This window comes from Tympanuchus pallidicinctus, unplaced genomic scaffold (assembly GCF_026119805.1).
Source record: "Tympanuchus pallidicinctus isolate F22 unplaced genomic scaffold, pur_lepc_1.0 scaffold13, whole genome shotgun sequence".
NCBI lineage: Eukaryota > Metazoa > Chordata > Aves > Galliformes > Phasianidae > Tympanuchus > Tympanuchus pallidicinctus.
Window position 1 is genome coordinate 6,921,449 of NW_026294648.1, and position 27,780 is coordinate 6,949,228.

The window sequence follows — 27,780 nt, forward strand, 5'->3', positions numbered from 1 at the left end:
TTCCCTCACCTCAGTCTGGTCCTTGAGAAGGAAGCCAGAGCTGTTTCTGGGCTGAGGCCTGATGGCATCGCAGCAGAAGGCGGGGAAAGATGGCAGTGTTTGGATGCAGACACGCGGTGCCCTGTCTGTTGGGTGCCATCCAAGCTGGCAGCAGTTTCACGATGCTTGGCAGCGCTGTGTGGGATGGTCTGGCTGTGGAGAGGAGGAAGGTTGGTGGGCTTCCCAAGAGATGTGCAGAGCAGAGATTCTGCTCAGGATTCTTCAGTATGAGCTGTTCCCAGCTGCCAGGGGCTGCATCTGGAGCTCTGTGGTCTGTCTGCTCTGACTGATTCAAACTGAAATTGGAGAGGGCCCTGCAGCCTGTTCGCTGACAGGAATTCTGTTTGGCAGTGCAGAGGCGGGGAGGAAAGCGGAGCTCTTTGCTGCAAGCTCGTCCTTCCCAACTGCTGTGTGTCAGGACCTGTTTGGGGGCTTTTAACATAATGAATCTAAACTCAGCTGCGTTGTGGCTTCCTAAGCCCTAACAATAAAATTATATGGGGAAAACTAAGCCCTCTTTTTAGTCTTAAATGAGATGATATTGTCTTTGACACTAATGAGATGCTGATGCTGCATGCTCCAACTGTTCTCCTGAATAAATCCCCTGCTGAGCCAAGCATGTGAAAAAGCAGGCATCGAGCCTCCGTGACAATGACCGCTTCATGGAACAGAGTCAGGCTGCACTGTTTGCGTAGGGTTTCTGTGTTTTCACACATTGTCATGCGCTGCTGTCAGGTCCGGAGCTCCCAAGAAAAACAGCTTGTGCAGTGCACAGTCTGTGTGGTAGCATCGAGGTGTTGCTTGGCGTGCTGCAGTGTGACAGCAGTGAGTGGAGCTGTGACTGCAGTGAGTGTCCCTGCTGTGATGGGGCCACACTGCCATCCAGGTGGACATTGAAAGGCTGCTGACGGCTAATGGTGTTCTGGGATGTGTTAGTAATGCCAGGAGGTCAAGGGAGGTGGTCCTGCCCGTCTGCTCAGCACCGGTGAGGCCAACACCTGGAGTGCTGGGTCCAGTTCTGGGCTGCGCAGTGCAAGAGAGACCTGGATGTACTGGAAAGAGTCCAACAGAGGGCCACCAACGTGATGAAGGGCCTAGAGTACCTCTCTGGTGAGAAGAGGCTGAGGAAGATTGGGCTGCTCAGCCTGGAGGATGCTTGGATATCCCATTCATGGCCATGATAGCTGAAGGGAGGTGCAAAGAGGTGGAGCCAGGCTCCTGTCAGTGGTGCCCATTACCAGTACGAGAGGCAATGGGTACAAACTGGAGTGCAGAAGATTGTATCTAAAATTTGATAAGCACTTCTGTGCTGTGTAGGTGATGGAGCCCTGGCACAGGGTGCCCAGAGAGGTTGTGGTGTTTCCTTCAAAGCTTCTGGACATAGTTCTGGGTACCCTGCTCTGTATGGCACCAGATGGACCCAGAGGTCCCTTCCAGCGTCAGCCAGTCATAGGTTAACCAACATATGCTATTGTGTGAGTGGGTGAAATGAAAGCAGATGTGCAGTGGAAAACTTATATAAATTAATCTCTGTAGGCATTGCTGACTTCTATATAAACCAGATTCACTTGGAAACAATGCTGGTGGTGCCTTGGGGATGAGTTTGCTTCAGTTTGTAATGATGAGAGCTAGCGGGGATGGAGGACAGAGGAAGAGATGGGAAAGACGGATGAGCACAAAGCAGGGAGGCTAAGGAAGGGAATAGCAGGATGCGAACAGGCAGGAGGAGGGCTGGCATGAAGGCTGGCAGCCCAGAAGGTAATGGGACAGTGCCATCTGAGGCGGTGTGCGGTGCGGGGACAGGAATATCCGAGTGATTTATTTCCAGTGGGCTTCAGCAGGAGGGCTGGGAAAAGACTTCCAAGCTGCACTGAGCACGGCTGGTGAAAACATCAATGTGGGAGGGAGAAGGCAGCGGGGCCAAGCATGCTGGGGGGACGAGGTGCCGGCCACGTACGCCGGGGCTGAACAATGCTGCAGATGGGCCGATAACGGATTTACAGCCCAACAGCACAGCGCCTCGGAGGAAGAGGTGACAGTCACAATAGCTGGAGCCCTGCTCACCCAGCACACACCAGCACACCAAAACAGCCCCATATAGCACTCATATATGTATGCATACCTACTTTTTTCATCCCTTGTTCTGCCTTGCTGCCAGCACAAAATGATTTCTAACATTGCCTTCTGCTGCTCTGCATTAAAGCCTCTAAAACCCAAGCAGGCACTGCTGCTCCTGCTGTCCCATCACAGGGCGATGCCCCATTGACCAGTGGCAGGCACTCAGCAACCCCGAACAGCACAGTCCACACTGTGTGCATACCTGTAAACGTGACCAGAGATAGATAACGCGCCGTTCACAGAGGCAGCTAAAGCACATGTGCAATTCATAGCTACTAGCAAACTAACACAAGACAAAGTGCTTAGTATTTAATATATAAAATACACATACAAATATTCCGTTTCATAAGAATAAATGGTTCCCAGCAGGCAGGCGCACAGACACACCTAGGATATGTGTGTGTATATATATATATATATATGTATGTATATACATATTATCTATTTGTGTATTTGTATGGGGCTTGTGGAGGTGGGCAATGACAGGCTTGTGCTCCTGGGGTGCTCAGCAAGCAGCCTGTGTGCAGGTGACTTTTATCACGTAGCCCAGCACCTCTCAGCTTCCAGCCATCCCCAGAAGATCACTCCAGGATAGAGGAGGGTGTTTTTGCACCGAGGCTCCTTGCATGGCATGCTGGCTCATAGAGGAGCTCGTTGCCGCTGCCTCGCAGCCTTTGAATCCCTTTTTACTGCCTCTTATCTCCTGCTGGGGATTTTTTGAATATTATTTGCAGTAAATATCCCTGACTTGAAAAAGAGTTGAGATGCACATTAAAAGAGAAGAAAAAAAGCCTGTGCCATACCAAATTAATGCCTATGTCAGCTTTCATCTAATGTCAATTAAAGCAGCTAGTATAAACAAATCATTACGATAAAATACCCTTGCTAAAAGCCCTGTTTCCAGTTCCACAAGCTATGGCGACCTCGCTGATGCACAGTCACCCTTTTCTGGCCCGGTGCTCTGACACAGCTTTGGGTACCCAGCTGAGATTTCTTTAGGAAACCACGACCCCCCTTCCTTTTTAAACTGGTTTTATTCTATGCTTTTTTTTTAAAAAAAAAAAAAAAAACATTCATAAAACATTCATTACAAAAGAAGTGCTAATATGGGATGGTTTTGTGTTTTGCTTTTTGTTTGTTTTTTTTTTTTTACTTTTTTTTTATATATCAACAATCAGAAATTCACATTTTGAAAGGACGGGTCATACTTTTCAGACACACATTCAAATACTTTACTTTGAGATACAAAATTTTAAGGGAATATAAATCACTTACAAAGAACAGATGTCAAAAAAAAAAAAAAGAAAAAAGAAAAAGGAAAATTGTAAGAGTTCAGTTTTACCAATTTCTTCACCTGCATCTTACAAGCTCCTATGAGGCCAGTTCTGCAAGGTGCAGCTCTTCCACCCTTCCCAGCTGTGCCTTAAATACTCATTTGAAGCCAAAGCATGACCCAAAGCATTGCTATGGGCCTGACTTCTGCAATGAATTAAGCACCTGCTCTCAGCCACAGCCCCTAATGTCTTGTTAATTACCCCAAAATTCAAGCCTCCGCCTTGGTGCCCGTATGTGGCTTCAGCTCAGACATCTTCCCCTTTGAACACAAATGTTTGGCTACCTGAAAACTTCCTCTGGGAAACAGACCATCTTACATGCCATGCCTCACTACATACACAAAAAACAACAACAAAAGCTTAATTCCTTAGCAAAACAGACACTAACTTCTCACAGTGTGCCTCGCAACACGCTGCTCTTGGCAGCCAGAGCTGGAAGGTCAGCGAGGAAGAGGTTTGAGGACAGATGTCACAGAAGGAGATTTTGGGACGGAAGAGGCACTCAGGAGTTGCACGGACTCTCTTGAGGTGGCCTGTGCCCTGCAGGGGTGATGAAGGTGGGACAGAGCAGCTCACTGTCTCCGTTCAGAGAGGCCTAATGGGAGCCGCCTGCTGCCCACGCTCAGAGGTGATTTGTTTTGCAGGCCCTGATTTCGATGCTGTAAACAAAGTCAGGAGCCACATTGCTTTTAGTCCAGACATCAAGCCCACATCCTGCAGGTCACCAAAATGTCCACCGGGGCAAGTGGACACAGCACTGGGGTTGGGCTTTGCCCTTGTGGGGTGGGTGAGAATGGGGGTATCCAGAGCAAGGCAAGTCCTCGATGTAGTGCTAAGGGCATTGCAATGTTTGCAGACAAAACAAAATTAAACAAAACAAAACAAAAAAAAAGTTGTGTAGGGGGAGCCAGCAAAAGCACGGCGATAACCCTAGAGCAAAGTCCATTGTGCATCCCTGCAAAAACACAGGCGATGCCTCTGCATGAGGGAGCACGCCAGGCACTAGCAGCCCTTGCTGCGTACATGGTGCTAAAGGGCAGCTGGCTTTGGGAAGAAAGTATCCAAAAGAGTTGGCAAGTGTTTTGGGGCTTTCCAGTGCAGCCCCATTTTCTCCAGCCAGCTGGACAAGAAGAAGCGAACTAAGTCAGCGTGAAAGCTCTGGAAGCTGAAATATCCAAGGTAACCCCCAAACAAACCTCTGTTGGGTACAGATGCACAAGAAAGCCATGGAAGTAGTGAGAAGCAAAGGCTGGAGAAATCCTGGCTCCACTGTGACCAATCACAGCCCAGACAGGGGTTGCCTGAAGTCTCATGAGATGCCACAGGAGCATCATTCTCTGCCAGAGCAAGAGGGGTTAAATCTGGCATTTCACCCAGCCATGAAAATAAGGAAAAAAAAAAAAAGAAGAAGAAAAAAAAAAGACAACAACTCACTTTGGAACACCCTGAAGCTAAAGATTTAGGAAGGCAGTACCAGCCAGTGCTGCCGGGGCACGTCCTGCACTAGATGCACGCTTGCATAAGGCCATGTGGCTGCCTGAAGCAACGAGTGCACCTCACTGGGGGAAGCTGGGGCTTTTCATTACAGAGGAGCACAAGACAGGTTTTTCTCCCTAGTCCTGCCTCACCTGCCCAGAGGAGGCTGGGGTGTACAGGGCCAGGACACTCAAGAGAAAAGCTAGATGCACAACAGCTGGCAGCCAACATCAAAACTATCCCCATTGTGCACATCTTCCTACCATCATGGCAGATTTTGCTCTTCCAATTGTGCATGCAGACTGTACCTTTCATTGCCTTTCCTGCCTTGACCGATGGCTTGTTTTGACTTCATGTTCATCAAAGTCATGACCCTAACTGGACAAAGATGCTCACAGCAGGTTGGGGAGGCTGTTGACAGTTTTTGAGCTAGGATGGTATGAGATGTACCGCTTCCACTGAAGTTGGGCAGAGTGAGGAGACACGGGGCTAAGCACCTTCAATATTAAGAGGCTCCGATAATAAGCAGATAAAAAGACCAACCTTTCAGGGATGCTGAGTCAGGCAGGACTTCCATCTGATCAAGCTCTGCTCCCATGCCAGTGCAGCATTGAGCTCCCATGGAAAGGCCTTTATGAGCAGGCAAAGCACTTAAGGCATGTGGAAATCTGCAAAGATTTCAGAGTTTGAGGCAGCACCCCTTCTCCTATTGCTGGGCAAAAGGAGACGCTACTACCATTTAAATCCATCATGAGCCTGCCTCATGGGGCACTATGGTCAGAATAAGGATTTTGTGGCAGATGACACCCTGCAGAAAGGCAGAAGCAGACTTAGAAAAGCCAAAGGATAGGAAGTGGAACAGACGCCTTGCTTACAGGAACAGACACATCATTACACACCAGTATATTCTTCAGCTTGTACAAGAACAAAAGGAACAGAAGCACAGACCACGAGACCTTACAATGCAGTAGCCAATGCGAATTAAAAAACAAAAGGGCCAGAGGGACATGCAGGATGCAGAGCTATTTACAAGGCTCCTGTTTCTAACAGCAGGGAGGAAAATCCAATGGATGACAGTTCCACAGGCAGGATGGAAGCCACCTTCAGTCCTTGCCCTCTCCTGAGCTATTCCTGATTCCCATGCCTCCTGCATCCATCCTACCTGTGGGTTTCACTGCTCAGGGCTTCACAGTCTTCAGGCACCAAACATGTAAGTGAGAGGTGCCCAGAAATTTGCCTGTCTCCCCCTATGTTTTTAAGGTAGATTTTGCAGGATACTTTCATCAACCCCATGAGTAAATGCAGTAAAAGTAAAGTAAAAGGAGAGAAACAGCTCAAAGCAGGTCCCGCTGCCCATTCCTCCTCCAAAGCTGCTTCCCCTGTGGAAGGGACTGTGCTGCCCGGACATGGCACACCGGAGGGGACAGGGCATCTGGAAGGGACAACAAGCTCCGCCTATGACCTCCTTTAAAAGCACATTTATTATCTGTAAACCTCTGTTGTGACATTTAGAAAACTGGGGAGATAATCAAGTTTGAATCCTGATGAGAATTCTCCTTAGAAAAATGGTTAGAGGAAAAAAAAGGCGGCTTGAAAATTGAAACTGTCCCAAGAAGAAGTGTTTCTGCTAGTTAAAAAGCCTTCAACTAGAAGAACTATTTCTTGTCCTTTACAAATGTAGTGCATCTGAAATCATTGAGAATTACAGTCTGGCTAGAAAAGGGCCTGTGCTTGGGCTGTGGAGGATGCTGGTGGCAACTGTGCACTTGGCACATCACATATGTGCTTCGGAGGCAGGGCAGCCCGGCAGCAGCTCTCCATTCACCACTGCCTCAGGGGTCAGCATCTTGTCCTTGCCAGAATCCAGGCGCTGCTTCTGCAGCATCCTCTGGTGCACCAGCGGGACGACGGAGAGCACCAAGCTACCGATGATGGGAGGCACTCCGGCGAAGTAAAAACCCGCATGGTAATTCTGAAAATAATCGTTGAAGTATCCTGGAAGAGAAGAGCAATGGTGGTTATCCTGCTTATTTAACCAGGACGGGAGAAAAATCAGACACATGCCAAACAGTCTCCAGTGCAAGTTGAGTAAGCACCCTCCAAAAATAACACATTGCCATTTATCGGCTCTGGAAAATCCTTCTGATGCAGGATGCTCTGTACAGCCCACATTACACTTCCCTAATTCTAGGAATTCCCTTCTGGCAACGAATCATGCCCAGGCAATTTTTAGTTCAGATTCCAACTGCAATCAGTTCATGTGGTCATTTTGTTCTTGTGTCCCTTTCTCTGTCCCCTGCTTTCCTTGGCATGGAGAAAAGCACAGAGATACTGCACGCAAACCCCACAAAACACAATGAGCCAGAAAGTCCAAAAGCTCCCATGCCAAAACGCCACCCTCAGTGACAGCAGCCATAAGCATCTGCTCCTTCCCAAGAGCAGGATCCAGGTGCAGTACCACAGTGTCACCAACCTGCAATTGGCGTGCCTGCAGTCATGGGCACAGCCATCAGCCCCATCAGGTACCCTATGGCCTGGGATGCTTGCATGGGCCCCACCAGCTCAAAGGCAATGGGGGCCATAATGGTGGTGAAGCAGCCATCGCAAAGGCCGAGGAAGAGGCAGATGACGATGACGCCCTCAAACCCTCGGCACTGTGGGATCATCATGCACATGATGCCAAACAGAACAAAGGACGCAACCTGGGGAGACAAAAGCAGGCATGTCGTTGGGGAGAGGCAGCAGGAAGCCATTCTGCTCCATCCCTCTGGTCACTTGAGGGTATCTCTGCTGGGCAGGAATGGGGAGGTCCCCAAGCATGGAGCACCAAGAGAAGCAAGTCACGGGCTCCATGTTTTCTTAGCTTTGCAGACATGATGAGGACCAGCAAAGCCAGAGTCATCTGATCACGCAAGCAATGCTACAAGGCCCAGGGACAGAATATCCAAATGTCCCACTGGAAGGAGCGACAAGCTGTTGGCAAGGAATATGGGCCAACCAAGAGCAGCCAAGTAGAGCAGGCACCATGATTACCTGCAGGTAAATCTTCTTCAGCCCAGGTATGCAGTCCCCAATGCGACCCGAAATCAAGCGCCCCAGCCCAGACATGCCTCCAAGACAGACTGGGAGAATCCAGTCTTTTTTGGTTTCTTTAAATTCCTTCTCCACATATTTCACCTAGGATGGAGGGAAGGACATAAGGACATGAATTCACAATTAATTCACTTCAGCAGCGAGCTCCCAGATTTGGAGGTGGTTGTGTGATACCCATGTTTACACTACATTGTCACACCACCTCCACCCACCCCACACCCTGCAGCCCACCACTGATGCTCATCCCCAAAGCAGAGAACATGTGGGAGCATTACTGACTGCTTTTCCCCACCTCTGGTGCCATTCACAGGGCAGTTTCTTAGTTTTGAAGCTTTTGATGGCTCAGTCCCTGCCGTTTCCCTCCTCCAGCCCACTTTTGCCTTTTCATCTCCACCCCTAGCCAAGGCTCTTACCAGGTGCATGTATGGTACAAAATACCCCAGGACAGCTGTAGCAATCCCAAAGGCCCAAATTCGATAGGTCTTTCTCCGGAAAACCCTCAAGTTGAAATACTTGCGCATCTGGGCCCAGCACTGCTGCCGCACACTCCGGCTGCCCAGTTTGTCCTGCCCATCGTGCTGAGAGTCACAGGAGGGTGGCAGGAGGGGCCGATAAGTCAGCGACAAGAAGATCTGGATGAGCATTAAGGCACTGAGCACTTGGAATGTGTGCGCCAGCCCGATGGCCTTTCCCACCATCTTCAGGAAGAAGGGCAGCGGCACAGAGATGAGGCAGCTGCTGCCGGCCACGATGCCATTGGCCAGGCCAAGGCGACGCTTGAAGTAGTGACCAAGGATGACCAGCGAGGGCTGAAAGGCAAAGGAGCTGCCACAGCCAAAGAGGATGCCATATGTGAAATAGCGAACTTCCAGAGACCTGGTGAGGAGAAGACATTGAGATGGTCACAATATGCCTGGTCTAGCATTAAATGGGGAGGTTGGGGGCCCTGCATGTGGCAGGGGGGTTGGAGATTCATGATCCTTGAAGTCCCTTCCAGCCCTGGCCATTCTGTGATTCTGTGATTCTGTGATGTGGAGGCAAGGAAGCTGTTTCACCTGCTGCCCTGCAAACCCTTGTGTTGAGCCTAAGGGCAAGCATACCCTGCATAGTAAGCCTGGCCTCGAGGAGCTTATTCCCCAGCCAAGGCAGGGATTATCCTCAATCCACAGCTGGCATGTTAAACCTCCAGGAAAATGAAGACTGTCTGGAGAGTGCTTTCAGCAAGGAGGAGGAGGCGGCACCAACCTGCGTGCCTTGGGAAGCAGGCTTGAGTGAGTGGTTTTTAAATACTGAGAGCAGTTTTCTAAGGTAGGCAAAGAGTGTTATTTTTAGTTACAAGTCTTTTTTTTTTTTTTTTTCCCTTCTTTCTTTCCACTGAAACAACTAATTGAAAACACTCTGCACCCAGTGTTTCAAAGCAGAAGGCACCAACCTCAGTTATTAGGCACTTAGGGAGAGAACATCACTTTTCTGCCCAGGCTCCAGGCTCCTTAATTATGTTCTCCTTCTTTAAGCTCCTCTGGGAGCTTAAATTAGATAGTTAATAGATCTCATTTGTACCTTACAGAGGTGTCTGTGCTCAAGCAGGGAGCGATGTGGCTGCCCTACAGAACAGCAGGAAGCCTTTGGAAGGAGTTTCTTCCCAAGGTCAGCCCGGTTTTCCCAATGAAACCCAGCTCCTTCCTTAGCTGAAGTAAAAGAGTGCATAACACCCTTCTGTTCACTCCAGATGGAGTATTATTTCATCCCTGTGTAACACATTCACTTGCAAAAGTCTGCCACAAAATGCTGCATTGGAAGAGACTGCAATAGAAAGGTCTGGGCAAGCAATGCTGCACCAAAGGGGTCTTCTCTCCAACACTCAGAACTGCTCATGTGAAATACTGAGTACTGCTCACAGAACAGACAAAAAGCAGACCAGATCTAACAGAGCAGTTCAAAACTGAGCAAATGTTTACAAGCACATCATTTCTTCCATGACAAGCTCTTCTCTTTAGCAAGCCAAGTGGGACAGGGAACATGAAAGCTGTGCCCAGGGGCTACAAGACAAACTGCTGTCTTGAAAGGCAATTTTCAGCTACCTCAGGGCAACTCCACATCAGAAACACATCCTGGAGTCAGTAGGCAGCAGGATAGTTCTGACCGCACACTCACCAGCCCTGGCCACCTCAGCTGGGTTTTACCAGCTTTGGTGCCACAGCTAAGCTGATATGTGGGGATAAAGGGAGACAAATGTCTCTGTTCCCATCTGCTCACCATCAATGCTAAGACATCCTTGTGGGACAGCACCAAAGCTAGGGCTCCTTCCAGCCTCACTGCTTAGCCAGGATTTGCCACCCTGCTGGCTGGGAAGCAACCGGCTGCTCCCCTACAGGAACAGCAGTATAATCTCCCTGGTAGAAGCGGCTCTCCCATGAAGAATGAGGACCTCCCACAAATAATGAGTCTCCTTGGAAGAGGAGGTATTTCAGAAGTCCACATCCTCCTGGAACATGGAGCTCTCCCATGATAACAAAGTCCCTGTGGGTAAGATCTCCTGTGGGTCAGGACAAGGAAGCCTCCAAAGAATAACAAGGTCCCAGTGGGTAACGAGGTGCCCATAGGTAACAAGCTGTACTGGGAGGAGGAAGTGCCTCTCCAGTGGCTGCCCTTCACTGATGCTTCCCAGGGGAAGAGCCCTGGCTCAGCCCTGCTGACAGAGCTTCAGAGGTAGAAAATGCAGAGGAGAGGGAGAAGCAGAAGGGATGGAATTCAAAGCTCAGCTCTATAACACAACAAAAAATGCAGCAGTAATAGCAAGGTCCTAGGTGTAGCAAGTGGAGGTTTGCTCAAATACAACAGCCAAGGGCACAGAAAGAAATGAAAGATACTTGCCTTCAGAAGGCCTCAAGTATGCAGGAAGCTCCAACAAGATACCTTTGCCTCCACTGCTAACCCTTAAATGAGGTTTGGGAAGTGGTGGATCCTGACTCCTCCCCTTTTGGTCATTCAGGTACATTGCATGCCTCTGAGCTCCCCTGGGTTGGCCCTGCTTTCCCACCAGGTTCTCCACCATTGTTTCAAGATGTGACTTAGCAATTCCAATACAACCACAAGATACCTCACACAGCAAGATTTCTCTCTTCCTAAGGTATGGTGGTTGATATGAACCCAGCCCTTTGTGCCAAATCCAATGACAGAGGCATCCCCAGCCCCATGACCCTGAGAGTCCCCACTTTCCAGGGAGATGTCCCTGTTACCCTACCCCTCTGCATGGTGACAGGGACTCCAGGCAACCACAGATGCAGGGGGTCACGGTTTCCAACAAGGCACCCCAGGGTGGGAGCACAGAGCCAGGCACGCCCTCTATGAAACCAGCAAGTTTTTGCTTGAAAAACCACTTCTTGCAGCATTCTAATTAAAACAATATTGATTGGAACTGAAACCCAACCCACAGCAAAATTTTTATTCAGACAAACTGAGGCAAATGACACTCTGGAGGATGTCTCTGCAGCGCCTTTGAGCTGTGAGTAAAGGACACTGGGGGCGACCTCTTTTTGCTCTCACTGAGACGGAAATGCACTGGGTTGGAAAGCCTATCACATCACATTGGGTAGAGCTGCCATCAAAACGCACATTAAAGAGCACCTGCCTGGGGAAACGTGCAGCAAGCCCCACGCTTGAGTAAAGCTCATGCTTGTTAAGGACAAAACTGCAGCTTGGAGAGGAATATGGGCTGTAGTGATGCCAGGAGAGCACTCATCCAGGCTGAACACCCCCATCTGCCCCAGACTTTTATCCTTACTTGGTGAAGGAGCTGGAGAGGAGCCCGATGAAGGCGATGGCAGCTCCCAAGGCTGCTGTGGTCCTGCAGCCGATGCGGTCAGTGAAGATGCTCACAATGGGAGAGCAGAAGAAAATCATGCCCATGGCCAAGGAGCCAACCCACGCTAAGGAGAGAGAATGAAGAAAGGTCAGGGCTATGATTGAATTGAATGGGGTTAGGACACTGAACCAAACAAGAACCAACCCCAGTGCTGAAGGCAGTCTGGGCAGAAGCAGTCCCATCACACGACTTGTTAACCCCACATGTGCAGTCAGTGTACCACAAGATGGGTTGATGGGTTGATGGATGGACTAGATGATCTTAGTAGTCTTCTCCAACCTTAATGATTCTATGATTCTGCTACCATCATTAGGGCCAAAAGGTCCCATATTTCAACTCGAGGTATGGGATATCCAGATCCAGTGTCATGAACACAGCATTTCTTCGCTCCCCACAAAGCCAGGGTTTCCCAACCTCCAGGAGGCTCCAGTCTCCGTCAGCATGGTTTTACCATCCCTCCTAGCCCCACTAGCAAGAAGACAGATCCAAACACAGCAAACAAGGAACATGAATTGAACAGCAATTAAGTAAACAGCACAAACAGGCAACTCACGATGTTGGTATGATGGGAACTGGATGTCAACACAAAATGAAAACCAGAGATGCGGCAGAGGCTGGGAGGAGGCAGCTGAAAGGAGGAGTGCATGGGGATACATCTCTGCCTTCCGAGAGCTGTTGGCTGTGCCAGCTGACATCACAGCCTCTGGTCAGGACAAGGAGCTCTTATCTCCTCTCAACTCACCTCTGGAAAAACCACTGTCTGTCTGTCTGTCTGCTTTAGGAAGCTTTTATTATTTGCAGATTATTTCAGCTCCACCCTCAACTTTCTCCCTTTTTAATGGTTTTGGTGTGTGCTTTTGGGAGGAAAGGCAGGCTTTCAAGAAAAAGCAATGTGGAAAGGAAAAAATCTCTGTCTACCCACAGTGAGGAGGAGCAAGGTGGGCAGGCTACACAAGTCAGACAAACAGTCAGACAAAGGGGGCAGAAGGGGCTGGAGCACCCAGCCTGGTACATTCTGCAGCCCTGTGCCATGTTCCCTGCTGCTTTCTGACTTCTATCTCCCTTGTACCTACAGCAGGAGCTCTGCAAGGCCTCTCAGCACCCGACAGGAGCCGGTCCTCCAGCAGCATGAGACCGTCAGAAAATAGCCAGGTCCCCATTAAGAGAAAATTCCTGCTGCACAACAACCTCCCCAGCTTGGCCTCTCAGGGACCACACAGGGAAGCTCTGGAAGAGCCGGCCCTTCAGAATTAATTGCAGGGCTCTCAAGGAGCCAATTTAATCAGAAGTATTCCTTAATAAATTCAGAGAGGAGCAAACACAAGAAAAGAAAAGCCAAGGCCAGACTGCAGCGGAGGAGAGGGGCGGGAGGGCGGCCAAGATGGGCAGGGCTCGGTAAAGTGGATAATGTGCTTCCAGAACTGTTCCTTCTACTGCAGCCAAGGCAGTAAAATGTGAGATGGCCCCGTCATGTTTGAAGTTTGTTATTTTTGGAAATTGCTTTAAGAAACACGGAAATAAAAGCATAAAGAGTGTATTAAATTTAAAGGGCCAGATTCGGATCTTAACTGCTCCAAGATTTACACGCAAATAAGCAGGATCAATCTCTCACCCAAAATGTACACTCACCTGCTGAGATCAAAGTGACCCCAGCCAGCACTCAGCACCGAGTGCTCAGCATCCCCAGCTCTGGGTTTGGGAGAGGAGATAGCTCCCAATTAAAGCTGCTAAACAAAACAGACTCCCATGGCAAATTGCTCTACCTCAGAGAAAAGGCTTACCACAAGCAATGAATAAAAAGAGGTTTTGGTAACAACAGTGAATTAAAATTACTGGGAACAACAACCTGGCTTGCAGAGGATGTTGGGACTGGAGGAGGCTCTGAGTCTGGAGGACTCCTCTGCGGACAGCAGGGCTCCCACTCCTTAGGGATGTGCAACCTGTGCCTTGTTTTGAGCTGAAGGAGCTCTGTGGATGCTTGGGGTGCAGGAAGAGCCAACCATGGGGCTGGTGCCATGAGCAGCCCTCTCCCCTGCCTCTGCTGTAGCAGAGGCTGACCAAGGAGAGCATCCCATCAAGCAGAGTGGTCATACAAAGAGTAGAGCTCAGCTACAGCTCCCCACATGGCTCCTTCCCACTTTGACTTAATAAAGTCAACTTGCTGACTTGAGGCGGGTCCAAAGGCCTTCATGGTAGAGAAGGCAATGGTTGAAGGTACTCAAGAGGAATGATGATGCAGTGGTCAGCAATGTGACTGAGACAATCCCTGCTCCCAGCACTGCTCGCTCAGGGCTCTAGATGGAGCAGAAACCAGAGAGCATCCCCATTTGCCCATCAGCCCCACATCATCACTCCATGACTGCAATGCCTTGGGAACACTGCTGGAAACCTTATGGCAGAGGAGGGCCAACAGGAGGTTGGGACCTGCCAAGGGGCTTTGAGTGCCAGGTCTGTGTGTTCATAGAATCAGGGACACTGGGTTAGTCCACACTTGCATGGTTTTCTCCCAAGTAAGACCACCCCATCCTCCTTCCCTGTGCTTATTTTGGAAATTTTATAGCAGGGCAAGGTAGGCACAGCAAGGGGAGAAACAAATGGCAAAACATAATGCTTCGAGATGCAGGTCCCAATTCCCCCTGGTGCTGAGTGCATTGTTCCAGCTTTCACAAAAACACCACGAAAACTCTGCTCTGCACAGTACTTTGGGCCAAGCCTATTTGTTCCTTTAAAAACGCCTCTCCAGGGAGACAAGAGGAAGGGACGTCGCTGGCGGTCGTGCTTCCCCGCTGACCCACATACCGCAGGCGGGAGGGATCAAGGGCCAGGAGGTGAGCTCAGATCCGGCGCTGGAGGAAGTGTCTTCCCTCGCTTCCCGCGGCTTCTCCCACTCAGACGGGGCGGCCGCTGGAGGGACGGGGACAGGGGATGGGGATAGGAACAGGGAATGGGGATGGGCACATGAATGGGGATGAGGATGTGCTGCAGAGGGTGTCCTTTCCCAGATGCTTGAAATTTCTTGGAGGATCATCAAAGACCTTCCCAGCCTCCTTGGCTCCTTTTTGGGAGCCCAAACAAGCCGGTGGCCCTGCTGACACAGGCAGCTAAGTGCAGCCCCGAGCATCTGCAGCCAACACACAGCAGCTGTTCTACCCCGCAGAGCTTCTGCGTCATCCCCCTGCTTGCTCAAAGATGAGCCTGAGACACAGCCCCGTGCTAACACCCCGTGCTGAGAGGACTGGAATAAGGCAAGCACACCGTGAGGGCTGAGGAGGCCAGCACAGGGTGTGGGAGGAAGGGACGACAGGACGAGAGCAGCATAGCAAAGTTGGAGAGTGGCGAAGCTGGAGAGCAGCAAAGCAACACCAAAGGCTCCTCTGGCTACAAGGGGACACAGCCAGTCCTGTGCATCACGTGCAGCCCAAAGCCAGATCAGCTCATTAAGGGTCTAGCAAGCCCTGCTTGGTACCGTACCCAAAGCTTCTGAACAAAGTCCTCCTTCATCAGCTTGTCCCCACTCCCTCCTTCCATGCACAGCTCACAAACAGTCCAAAGCTGGGAATAAAGGGGATTGCTCAGCCCCAAGGCAATGCCTCATGAATGCTGTGTCCTTGTCATGGTGGTCCTTCGATGTCTTGTGACCACTAAGTGACAGACAGCAGCCTGTGGTCACTGTCTCATGGCCGTGCTAAGTGGGGATGGAGGCGGAGCGTGGTTTGGCTCAACAAGAAGCGATGCAGAGGATTTGCATGAGGTCTGTGCCTTGGATGTGCACAAGATGCAGCCTGACACTCACTCTGCACTGTTCTCACCCCGAGCCGTGATGCTAGAGAGACTCTCACCCCCACAGCAGCAACACGCGCCTGTCCCTGTGAAGATGCTTGGAAGCTGTAGGCAGCACATGCAGGGCAGGTGGGCAGCACCGTTTGCCCAGGCAGGCCGGGAAGGATTTTCTCCTCTGCATTTCCTCCTGGCTTACAATTTCTGTGAGATGATTCACCCACTGCTGCCATCAGACATCACCCCACGCCTTCCCAGCCCCGGCCCCTTCTGCCTGGTGCTGCTGTGGAACCCAGAGCGGTTCCATTTTAACACACACATGCCCTCCTCCCGTATGCGGAGCCAATCTGCGATTCGCCTTTCATGTGTGCGATGTTGATTCCTGGCAGCGTTTATCTTGGCGCAAACACCCGCTCTGAAATGCGCACGCATTTTGAGACTCAAACCCTGCCTTTCTCTCTATCTGCTCATTAATCCTCATTGTTCCTAAGCCCCTTTTCAAAACACACCCGAAGGGAGAAGGTTCCTTTTTATTGCTGAAAAAAGCTTTCCAGCACCAGAAACACCAGCAGCAAGTGCAGCTGTACTCACACACATGCACTGTGCCAGGGCCAATACAACCCCACTAGGTGCCCAGTGCCAGGACCCCTTCCTCCAGCTTTTCTCATCTTTGTTTTCTTACATAATTTTTTTCCTGGCTCTGACACCACTCAGATGTCCCCCAAATCAACACACTGCAGCAAACTGAGTCCTTGGGTTTATTTTGCATCTAGCAAGTAGGGAAAGCATGGTCTAGAGGCAGAATTAGATTTAAAGTTAGGATCAGGCTTAGGGTTAGGGTCAGGGTTAGGGTCGGGTTTAGGGTTACAGTCTGGGTTAGGGTCAGAATTCAGGTCAGAGTCAGGGTTGGGATTAGGGTTAGGATAAGGGACAGGGTTCAAGTTCAGGTCAGGATTCTCAGCTCTCCCCAGCTGACTGCACTCTCTGGCAGCTTGAGGCTCCCTCCAGGCCCATGCCACCTCACCATGTGTTTTTGGGGAAAAGGTCCATGTTTCTGAGTTCAGGCAGATCCCAGAGCCAAGGGCAATGATTAACTTTGGCTGGATGGCACAGGTCAGCCGTGGCCCCGGACACTGGCTGCTGCACGTTTGAAATAGTGAGTCTTTGGAAAAACCATGACCTGACCAAACTTCATGGGGCTTTGGCTGTGATTAACCTCCTCCCACCCATGTCTGTCCCCGACAGCTGGGAGACTGCAGCCTTCCATCATCCTCTGACCCAAAGATGTGTCCTCATTCCAGAACCCACCTTGGCCACTAGCAGCCTGTGACTAGTGCCTACCTCTTGCAGAAGGACAGGTGGTAGAGCTCCCAGAATGTGCTGCATGGCTTCACCTCTTCCTGCAGCCCAGCATTGCCAGGAGGCATGGGATGGCAAACCAAGGCAGGGGTGATAAACCAAGGCAGGGATTGACAAGGACACGAGCAGCATGGGGATACTCAAGGCATTATGAGCCCTCAGTGCCCTTGGGGAGAGGATGGTCGCCAGTGGGACCTCTCACAAATTGCAGGCAGGGTGGTCTCTGCCTGCTTCATCCCCTGGAAATCTGTATGCCCTCCCTGTCCCTCCCACAAGCCCTGCTTGTGCCGCGCTTGGCAATCCTTTGCTTTCTGCCGGGAGGCCGGGCTGAGGCCGGGTGCTTTTTTCCAGACTGGAAGAGACAGCAAAGCTCCCCTCTGCCAGATTTCTCTCGAGCGATCTTCTGTTTCCCATTAATGTTGAGAAGAAACCATCAGCCTCGACTCCACGCCCCTCCCAGCACAGCTCCCAGGGGCGCCTGTCAACATCCAAGCAAAGGGGCAAACTCAAACCAGCCATGCTCAGAAAAACACTCTGTTTTCAAAGGGAATACAAAGAGGCCGAGGAGAATAAATGGAGGCAAAACACTGGGCTTGGAACAGGCTTACAGAGGTCTTTTTACCCCCTGGTCAGGCATTTGACAGCCTTCAAGCCCTGGGAGATCTGAGGGTAGGGAAGGGCCAGGGATGGGGTACAGATGGGAAAGGAGCAGCTCCTGCATAGCATCAACCTCACGTTCCCCCAACTGATTATTAGATGTCCTTTGGCTGATCAATAATTAAACGTCCCTTGCCCCTCTCCTCCAGTGCAACACATGGCTCTTGCCAAGTTGCATCCTATCATCAACAAAGTCCACTCAACAAAAGCTATAGCCATGGCTGTAAATACAAAAGTCTATGCAGTGTGAGTAGCTGCTGTGGGGGCTTTCCAAGGGGAGGCCCCTTGCATGTTGGCTTTTAGCTTGTTTCGCACACAGGCTTGGCTCCCAATGAGATAAGGCATGGATGGCCAAAGGCTTGGATGGCACTGTTGCACCTCTCTGCATCGCCACACCGGTCCCCAGCTCCAGTGTGGGATGGCACGAGGTGATGCTGGCTGTCTGGGGATCCCACAGGGCTAATTAAAAGCAATAGATAAAAAAATAGAGGAATCTCAGGATGAACTGTCTGGGAGCTGAGCCAGAGCTGCTGGGTCAGATCTGGCTCTGCTGGTGGCCACCGGGACACAGTTTCCTCCTCCTGTGTCAGGAGTTCCTGCCTGGTCCCCAACAAGTGCCTCTGTGTAGTGCTCTCTTAGCCCATTGATAGAGAAAAATCCCCAAGTCTGTATGTTGTTGTTAAACCACACACCCAGAGGCCAGGAGAGGGGTAAAACTTCCCTGCGATCTTAATCTCTTCATTGGAGTTCCCTTACATTAAAGCACACGTTTGAGAACACCTGGATATCTCAAGAAAAATAGAGCATGCCATAACTAAGCAAATCTGATAGCTGAAGGAAACTGAAGAACAGTAACATAGAAATGTATTTATTTTTATTTCAGAGAGGAATGGGCTAGACCCCTTTGCCAATGGGGTGTTACTTTTGGCTGACCTGCTCTCATCTGAGAGTTCTCCAGTGGGAACATGTGTGTGCATAGGGCTGTGTGCATCCGCGTGTGCACGCACGTATACACAGGTATGAAGGAGTGCTGCAGTGCAGAGTGGGGCCCAGGGGACACAGGGACACTGGATAAGTCCAAGTGCCTGGGCAGCAGTGTGCCTCCAGCCGCGCGGAACGCCAGAATTTTGCTGCATCAAGGGCTTTTTGATCAGAATAAATAACAGAGCAGTTTCAGGAAGGGTTCTGTGGGCACTGGGGGCTTGATCCTCCTCCAGCTCAGGTTTTAAAGCTGCACATCCTACTTCTGTGCTCAGAGAACCTCCTCCCCAGGGAAATGTTGTATTCTGGGGTCGGTGCAAGGATCAAAGGGCAAATTCCCCTTTTCTAGTAGGAGTCAGACATGGGAATGATAGTGGTAACCAGTCACTGAGCAGCCAGTTGGCTCATTTTCCTGCTACTTGTTTTCAGTTTCTGACATGAAGATCACTCATGCCCTGCTCCTTGGAAAAGGAAGTGCATCTGTGTGCATGAAGCTGATGCCCTTAGGACCTGGGGACTAGGAGGGAAGCCATGGGACATGAATGAGTGCATGGGCACAGCACAAGATGCGGCTCCCCATCCGCAAGGCATCCAGCACTTGCTCTGAGCTGACCACAATGTTGTAGCATTTCAAGGAGATGGGATGGTCAGGAGGTGTCACAGGATAGGCAATGGAAAAGCCCAAGCAAGCCCCAATCGATGCTCGGGATCCCCCCAAGCCACTGCTGGTCCCACCAGGACATGGAATCGGACCGGTCGGAGCGGCTGGGCGCTTTGCAGAGCCTGGAGAGCCTCCCTTCTGCCTACATTGACAATGATAGACCCATACCAGCTGCTTCTTGCTCAACCTGTTCGACCATTGGGGCTGAGCCAAAACTTACTCATTCATAAGAAAGCACATGGAGAGATTGACTCGTCACCAGCCCTGAGTAATGGGGAAAATGCCAGCAACCCACAGCTCACACACGGGAGCAGGAGGCTGCTTTTCAAGCCTCCATCACATTCCTGAACTCAAATGCTCTGACAAAGCAGGAGAGGGAGAAATGCATTACTGATGGATGTGGCCCTAGGAGATGCCATGTCATGGCCACCATGGCATGGTCACAGTGGTATGGCCACTAGGAGGGAGAGCTCTGAAATCCAGCCTGAGGCTCAGCCCCAGAGGGTTAATGGCCAACCACAGGGTTCAGATCAGGCCCTGAAGTACCCACACTCCAGACTGTTTGCTCTATGGTTTGCTTGATGAACTGGAGCAGGGCAGAGTTTAATAACCTTTAAAAAATCCACCGCGATTTGTTAGCCTTTGGCAATACACTAATTTCATGTGATTCTCCCTTCATTAAGTCCCTCTCCCAAAAACATTATTTAGCCCAGATGCAAGTAGAGAGAGGCATCAGGGAGGTTCACAGGGATGGGCTGTGACTGCTGAACTTGTGTCACCACACCACTGGGGATGCAAAAACGTGGCAAAAATGTGCCTTATACTCTGGCAGATTTGTCTGAAAATGGAAAATCTGTGGGCTGGGGAACATGGCAGGTGATGCCCATCTTGGCCCAAGGGCAACAAGAATGGAGCAGGGACCCCAGAAAACCCCAACACCTCCAGGAGCATTGGGCTCTGCTGAGTTTATTTTGCAAAAATAACAATCAACCCACCCAGTGTGTCTGATATTTATCCTTTGGCAGCGCCATATCTCAGTAACACTCTGCTATTATTACATGCCACAATTAAGCGATAGAGTTGTAATTACCTTATCTGATGGCAGTGCTGGCCAGTACTGCTGAGTGGCCAACTTGGTTGTTGCTTTACCACATTGGACATTTCAAAGCCAAAAGCCAAAGCCATGAAGGGTTCTGGGGTCCCCAATACAAGAAAGGCATTGAACTGTTGGAGCGGGACCAGAGGAGGGCCATGAAGATTATCAGAGGGCTGGAGCACCTCCCCTGTGAGGACAGGATGAGAGAGCTGGGGCTCTGCAGCTGGGAGAAGACCTTTTAGCAACCTGCCAGTACCTGAAGGGGGCCTTCAGGAAAGCTGGGGAGGGACTTTTTATAAGGGCAGGCAGTGACAGGATGAGGGGAAAAGGCTTTAAACTGAAAGAGGATAGATTTAGATGAGATATTAGGAAGAAATTCTTTACTGTGAGGGGGGTGACACTGAAACAGGTAGTCCAGTGAGGTTGTGGGTGCTCTCACCCTGAAGACCAGGCTGGATGGAGCTTTCAACAACCTGGTCTAGAGGGAGTTGTCCCTGTCTATAGCAGGGGGTTGGAACTGGATGATCTTAAAGGTCCCTTCCAACGCTAACCATTCTGTGAGTCTATGATTCTATGATAATAAGGCCAGGAGGGCCCGTGAGCAGGCAAGGCATGGTGCCAGGGCTGCAGGCTTAGTGAGGGACTCAGCACATCCAGCTGCATCAGCACAATCATGGTGTTTATTGCAGAGGAGCCAAGCCCCGGCATCTTGGCATACCAGGAAAAGCAAAGCTGGGGATTTTCATCCTCACATTCATCACCTCCCAAAGAGCCTTTTTTGACCTTCCAAAAAGGTCAAATGCCAGTGAACTGGTTGGACCATTGGACAAAAGTTAGACTTGATGATCTCACCAGCTGGACTTGATGATCTCAACAACTGGACTTTACAATCTGAGTGGTCTTTTTCAACTTAACAATTCAACGATTGATTCCAATTCAGACTTTAGGTTTGGAGCTACTCGTATCCTAAGTCTCACTGTTTTTTCTCTTTTTCTGTTTTCATTTGCCCCAGCTGGGCTGAGTGCCCCTGCCGCAGGCAGGTCGCAGACCTCCTGGCCGGGCAGCCGGGTGCCGCCGGGGCGCAGCCACAAAAAAGGCTGATGCAAATCGCATCGTTAGCATTCTTTCCGTTTTAATAACCCAAGGTGTTACCAGCAACAGTGTTACTGATTTTTATCTCCGCAGCGCCTTTTAAAAGAGCTCCAATTTGTTTTTCTTGGAGATCTCATTTTGTTTTATTAAAGCTAACACTGAGAGGGAAAGGAGACATTCTGGGCCCAGAACAAAAATATCCCATTTAAATACCCTGTATTATTTTCTTGGAAACACTTCTCCTTCAACTTTAATTAAGCTCTCCCTGGGCCGGGAGCTTGGCGTGCCCGGCTTACAGAGAGCTAATCCCCTGCAGCCCCCGCCCCAGCACTCCCTGCTTCCATTGTGTGCACAAACCTCAAGAAATAAATGTGTTTTTGCTAAAATACGCAGATTAATAGCTGGCTCATGACCAAGAACGCCTTGACATTGCCTCTTTGCCACGGAGCACTGCCCTGGTACTCCCTGCTGCCTCAAGCAGGAGGCCAGAAAGAAGCTTTTGGGTTTGGAGTTTTCTAAGTAGGGAATCATAGAATGGCTTGGGTTGGAAGGGGCCTCAAAATTCATCTAGTTCCAAACCCTGCCACAAGAAGGGTTGCTGATCGGTAGATCAGGTTGGGAAGAGAGTGCTCTGCCCAGTGTCCGTGGTGCTACGGAACCATTGGCCACCAAATGCCACTGTCACCACTGCAGGGCCAATGGCCAGCTGGGTGCAGTGCTCCCCAGCTGGGAAATCCTGAGGGGAGTGTGTTTGGGTGTCGGCACGTGTGTGCCAATTATATAATTAGTACCGATCCTTAATCATGGGCAATTTGCTCCTCTGGACTTGGTGCTGAGGGTGCACTGGAGCTGCTGTTGTGTACAGGTTGCTCCTCGCCATGTTCCAGCACCACTGCACCCCGAGACGGCTGGCAAGTACAAACACACACACACTCACGCAACATCCCCCGAGAGGCAGGATTTCACCTCCCATCTGTGCGCAGGAGCTGCAGGAGTGGAGATTAAGGCCAAGAGCCTGAAACAAAAGCTTTGTTTCAGTGCCTGATGCAAGGTGGCCAAAGAAGGGGGATTTGAGGGATGCCACTTGCTGGACTCCACATGCCTTGTCTCCTCTGGATCCGGGAACTGGTGGGGGCTCATGCCAGAGTCCCCACACAGCACTGCACCAGGTAAACCCCAGCAAGTCCCAAGCACCAGGATCAGTCACAGGCAGTGCAGTCTGCAGCAATCTGCTGGTCCCATGTGTGCCCAGGAGACTGCTGCCCTAAATGAGCTGCACTGGGGTAAACGCCCAGCATACGGACATGACCTGTGGGTGTCCGGGCACACCCTGCAAAGGGATGAAGGACAGAAGGGCTTCACCCAGCTTCTCACCCTAAATCATGCATCAGGTGATAAATAAACCCCAAATCCCAAAACGAGTGGGGAGGCTGGAGTGGGGCAGCCCTCTGCCCGCAGCCCATGCCCAGCAGCCGGCAGGACCTGTTGTGCGAGGTGCTGGGGGAGAGATTTTCATCGCTCACAGATGCAAAGCGTGTTGCAGCAATGCTGAGTGCGCGTCATGGGGCTTTTGCAACCGCCCCAACTATCTTGGGGTGGATGCAAGGAAGTAGCCTGGAGTGAACCGAGCTCCCACGGTGCCGGCAGTGAGCAGTGCGGCACACGCTGCCAAAGGAGCATTGCCTTCCCTGGGGACAGGGAATGGGAACAATCCTTCTAGGAAGAGAAGGAGAAAAGAGCAGGGAGCAGAAATGTTGCACAGTTTGAGTGCAGGTGCTGTGGAGCAGGTGGGGAGCACCCGAGGGCAGTGAGCCCCAACAGTGGGTTCAAAGAGGTGCCGCTTTGGGAACAAGGTTGTCCAGAGAAGCTCTGCAGCCTCTATTCTTGAAAGCATCCAAAGCATCCCCTTGGCTGGCTGCTGGAGGATGCAGGTAAGGTCTGGAGACCCAGTTTGATTTGGAAACATGGGCAGCAACACAGAAGCTCACGACACGTTGGCTGTGCAGTGTGAGTAGTGGAGTCAGCAGTGAATGAAAGTGCCGAATCCTGCAGGTTTGGGTAGGAAGGTGGGAGCTCAAAGCGGGTACCAAGGGAGGATGCTGGAGGCTGAGCACAGTGCAGCTCTCTGGCTGCCGCTCCCTTCCAACCTCTGGGCGCTGTTGAAATGGATTGGGATTGTTTCCAAGAATTACCTCCTGTGATTTGCTCTCCCTGGGGTTTCCCTCATGAGGGGGCCCACGTGCCAGCCCCAGGGGGAGCCATGCTGGCTGCTCCCCTCAGGCTCTCCTCGTGTTGGTTGTACTGAAATGCTTTATTTTGTCAAGAATCAGTCACTCCTTCAGCAATCCTCCCCGCCCCGTTATGGTGTTGAGTTACAAACAGCCCTTTCCAGCTAAGCTCACCCATCCTAATGGGTGTTCCAGGAGAAATTTCTCCCCTCAGATTAAACAGAAAGCCAGTTATGGAGATGCCATCACCCTGGCACAGTGAGACCCATGTACGGAGGGCTGCGCAGCTAACTCACTGGGGCTGGGCAAGAAGGGAAGGCTGCTCCTCCCGCTCCCACGCACGGATGGGAGGAGGAGGCTGATGGACAGACAAGGGGGAGGAGGACGGAAGGGAGGAGGAGGACAGACACACGGACATGCCTGAAGGGCTGTGGCCAAGCAGAGCAGCTCCTGGGGTCATTCTTCTGGGTGCACTCAGCTCCCATTTTAAGCAATGGAAACATTAAATATTAAGCAAAGAGAGTTAATCTGTACCTAGTGTATTGACAAAGAGCAGAAGAGGGGGGAAGAAGATAAATAAAAATATCAGGGGGGGAAAAATCAATGCGGTCCAGCAGCCGCGCTCGGCTGTCACTCAGCACCTCGGCAGAGCAGGACAAGTTGCTTCTGGCTGAGTGCTCACATGCCTTTTTTAATATATTTATCCCTGTGTCAGTGACCCCCCGCCAATCTCTGCCTCCCCCCCAAAAGCAAACAAACCCAAAAGCACAGAGTGTGCCGTGCTGAAGTCCTGGCGGGGCCCCACGCTGCGAGGGGACGGCGGTGGTCCCGGCAGTGAGCGCAGCGCTGCTTGTTGACGGCCGCCTCGCAGTATATTTCTCCAAACAAAGCAGCGTATGCATTCAATGCATTGTTGGGAGAGGGTTTGTTTTCAAAGCCTGACCCGAAATTTGAACTCCGTGGATCCTGCGTTTCTCAAGATCAAACGCGAGAAAATGTGACCAGTGCAAACAAGAAATAAACCTTGATAATTATAGCTGTGCGCTGGGGCGGCTATTGTTTGGCTCAGACCAGTACCCGCTTCAGCATAAACAGAACCCTATTTTTAAAGGGATGCCTGAAAGGCCGTGGCCGTGCTCAGCACTGGGCTGAGAGCCCCTCTAACATGAGTCCACCTCCCTGGGCATGGGGATGGGAGCCAGGGTGCGGAGCCCTAGGGCTGTGCAGGATGGACTGTGTGCTCCCATCACATCTGCACAAGACAAGGGGATCCCAGCGTTTGGCTGCCGCCGCCAGCCATAAAAAGCAGAAGGACACTGGGGCATGGACAGATGGATCCAGGAAGGCAGTATCAATTCACACTCACAAAGGAACTCTGATATTTTCCCGATTACGTTTGCACACAAACGACTGCCGCAGGGAAATTATGCAACTCCGAGCAGGAGCAGTGGGGAAACCAGGGGAGAAAGGGTTGAGGGCCCCACACCACATCCCACAGCTCCCAGCATTCACCCCAAAACCCACAGCCCGCTGATACCGGACCCATCCCCACGTTGTGGTTCTCAATAGCCCCTCTGCTGGGTGCCCAGGCTGGAACGCAGATCCGTCACCCAGGCAGTGTAATTCCCCAGCCCGGCTCACCTCACACGCCCACACACCTTTCTTTTTCGAGGCCTCTGTGCGGTCACAGCCACAGATAAATACATCTTGGGAGTGAGAGACAGATGCTCCGTCTTGGGCATGTAGACTTGAAACCACCAGGGCTTGTGTTATTCAATTTCTTTTGTTACTGCTTCTACCTTCCCAGCTCTGCCTTAGGCTCTGCAGATAGGATCATGGCAAGCAGGAAGCAGCCAGCTCAGCGATGAGCTGCCCGGGATCTCACACATGCACAGCCCATCAATCACTGTAATTACCCCAGCCACACGCGCCCTGCACACCGCCGTGACACCGTCACCTCTGTTTCTCCGGTGACAGCATCGCAGGGGTAATTCCCCATTCTCAGGTGGTGCCTTTGGGCTGGGATCACCCCCATCTTCTCATAAGGATTGGGGACAGCTCGGCCACCAGCGGTCCCCAGACTGGGCTTTGAGCTCCCTACCAGCCTCAGTGCTGTGTCCCATGCAGAGGGACAACAAAATCACTGGGTTTTGCCCTATGCCAAGAGCTTGACCCTACAGTTACAAGTGAGCTGGGCCATGGGTGTCCATCATAGGATGGAAATGACCTCATGGAGGTTGGGCCTCTGGCACATCGGGGACCCCTGACTGCCATCCCAGGGCTGGGGTCCCCATTTCACTGGGGACAGTGAAATGTCCCTTCTCCTGTCAATGCAACACAGCCCCGATGCTGGCTCCCCGGTTCCTGCTCATATGTGCAGGTGGACGCTGTCTGTGGCCCTATGCCTGCCCAGGAAAGCTGCTTCAAGGCAACGTGGCTGCAGGGCAGATGTTCACCCTGCCTGTGGATCCCAGAGCCAGGACAGACGGACAGTCAGTCAGACACCCACGGCGGGAAGCAAGAATCACATAAGAACGACATGAACTCCACGGGCTGATCCAGCATCGCTCCCCCTCCACCACGAGGCAGCGGGCAGGACAAGCTCCGGGCATGCTTTTCGGATGAATTACTTTTAATTGAGTACATCGCAGCTTAGGAACAACACATGATACTGCGGCGGATAAATATAGGGACGAGCGCGGGGCCGAGGGGGCAGGGAGCGGTCCGGCTCCACGCGGGGCCGGGAGGGGCCGGGGAGGGCCGAAAGGGACCCGTACCTGTTTTAAACTCCAGCGTGGGGTCCTTCTTGCCCTCGCCCAGGTCGCTCTGCAGCATGGTGTAGATGATCCCGAAGGAGTTGTGGATGCCGAAGATGGAGCCATTGCACCAGGCGGCGGCGAAGACCACGACCCAGCCGAAGCCGCCCTCGGGAGGCTGGAAGGGCGCGGCGGCCCCGCTCGGCCCCCGCTCGGCCCCGGCCCGGGGCTCTCCCTCCCCTCCCTCCTCCGCCGGCCCCCGCTCGCCGCCCTCCGCCCCGCGCTGCGCCATCGCGGCCGCGCTCCGGCCGCCGCCAGCCGCCCGACTGCCCCGCAGCCGGTCCCACATGCCCGCCACCCCCCCCCGCCCGCCCCCTCCTGCCGCAGCCTCACTCCCCGCCTCCCCTCCGCCGCCTCCATCCTCCTCCTCCTCCATCGCGCGGCCCCGGCCCCTACCTGCCGCCCGGACCTCCCCCCACCCTCCCCGGGCCCCTCTCCTCCCGGACCACCCCCTTCCCCTTCGGAGCGGGCGGCGCTTTCCCGGCCGCCCCCCTCCTCGATCCGCCGGGGCTCAGCGCCGGCCCCCGCCGCCCCGCATCGCCCTCCGCCGCCGCATCCTGCGGCGGGAGCAGCCCCGGGGCGGGCCCCCACCGGCACCGCCTCCGCAGGGCCCTACCCCGAGCCCCGCGGAGCTCCGGCCCGGGAAGGGAGGACTGCAGGGGGGTACCCAGGTGAGGGCGGAGCTGGGAGTGTGGCCCGACTGGACTCGGGGCTCGGTGGGTGCGGGCTGCAGCTCCGGGAGCTTTTATTTCCACGCCCGTTTGTGGCCCCCGGCTGCAAAAAGCGGGGGGGGGGGGGGGGGGGAGAGAGATGCGGAGCTGCGGGGACTGCGTCTGGAACGCCCTCGGCTCTCCTTCAATTAAAAAAAAAAAAAAAAACAACTCCAAATCCATATATTAAAGGCTCTTTCCCCACGCCGGGGCTATTTACACCGCCCGCATACCAGGCGCGGGCTGCCGTCTTCCCGTGGCCTAACGGCCGAGCGATGTCAGATCACTATCAGCCCGGCCCCGCCGCCCGAGGAGCGCGGCTCCGCTCGGCCCTTCCTCCGCTGCAGTCTCCTCCCCGGATCCCCGCTCTCGGCTTCGCTGCGCTCGGAGCATCTTCCACTGCCCTCTGCCGACACCCGGGGCTTGGAGCAGAGCGCTCCGTGCTCCTTTTTTCCTTCATACCCGCTGCGGAGCTGCA

The 27,780-nt window shown here is 52.2% G+C and overlaps 1 protein-coding gene across 1 annotated transcript; it reads right to left on the reverse strand.

Annotated features, from left to right (window-relative positions):
• Positions 1 to 5,855: 5,855 nt before the first annotated feature.
• SLC16A2 (solute carrier family 16 member 2) lies at positions 5,856 to 26,881 on the reverse strand. The gene is made up of 6 exons (XM_052672880.1): positions 26,554 to 26,881; positions 11,845 to 11,989; positions 8,474 to 8,936; positions 8,001 to 8,144; positions 7,441 to 7,669; positions 5,856 to 6,962 (listed from the first exon to the last, which is right to left on the reverse strand). The coding sequence occupies exons 1-6, from the start codon at positions 26,879 to 26,881 to the stop codon at positions 6,742 to 6,744; spliced, it is 1,530 nt and encodes a 509-aa protein (XP_052528840.1). The 3' UTR covers positions 5,856 to 6,741.
• Positions 26,882 to 27,780: the final 899 nt, after the last annotated feature.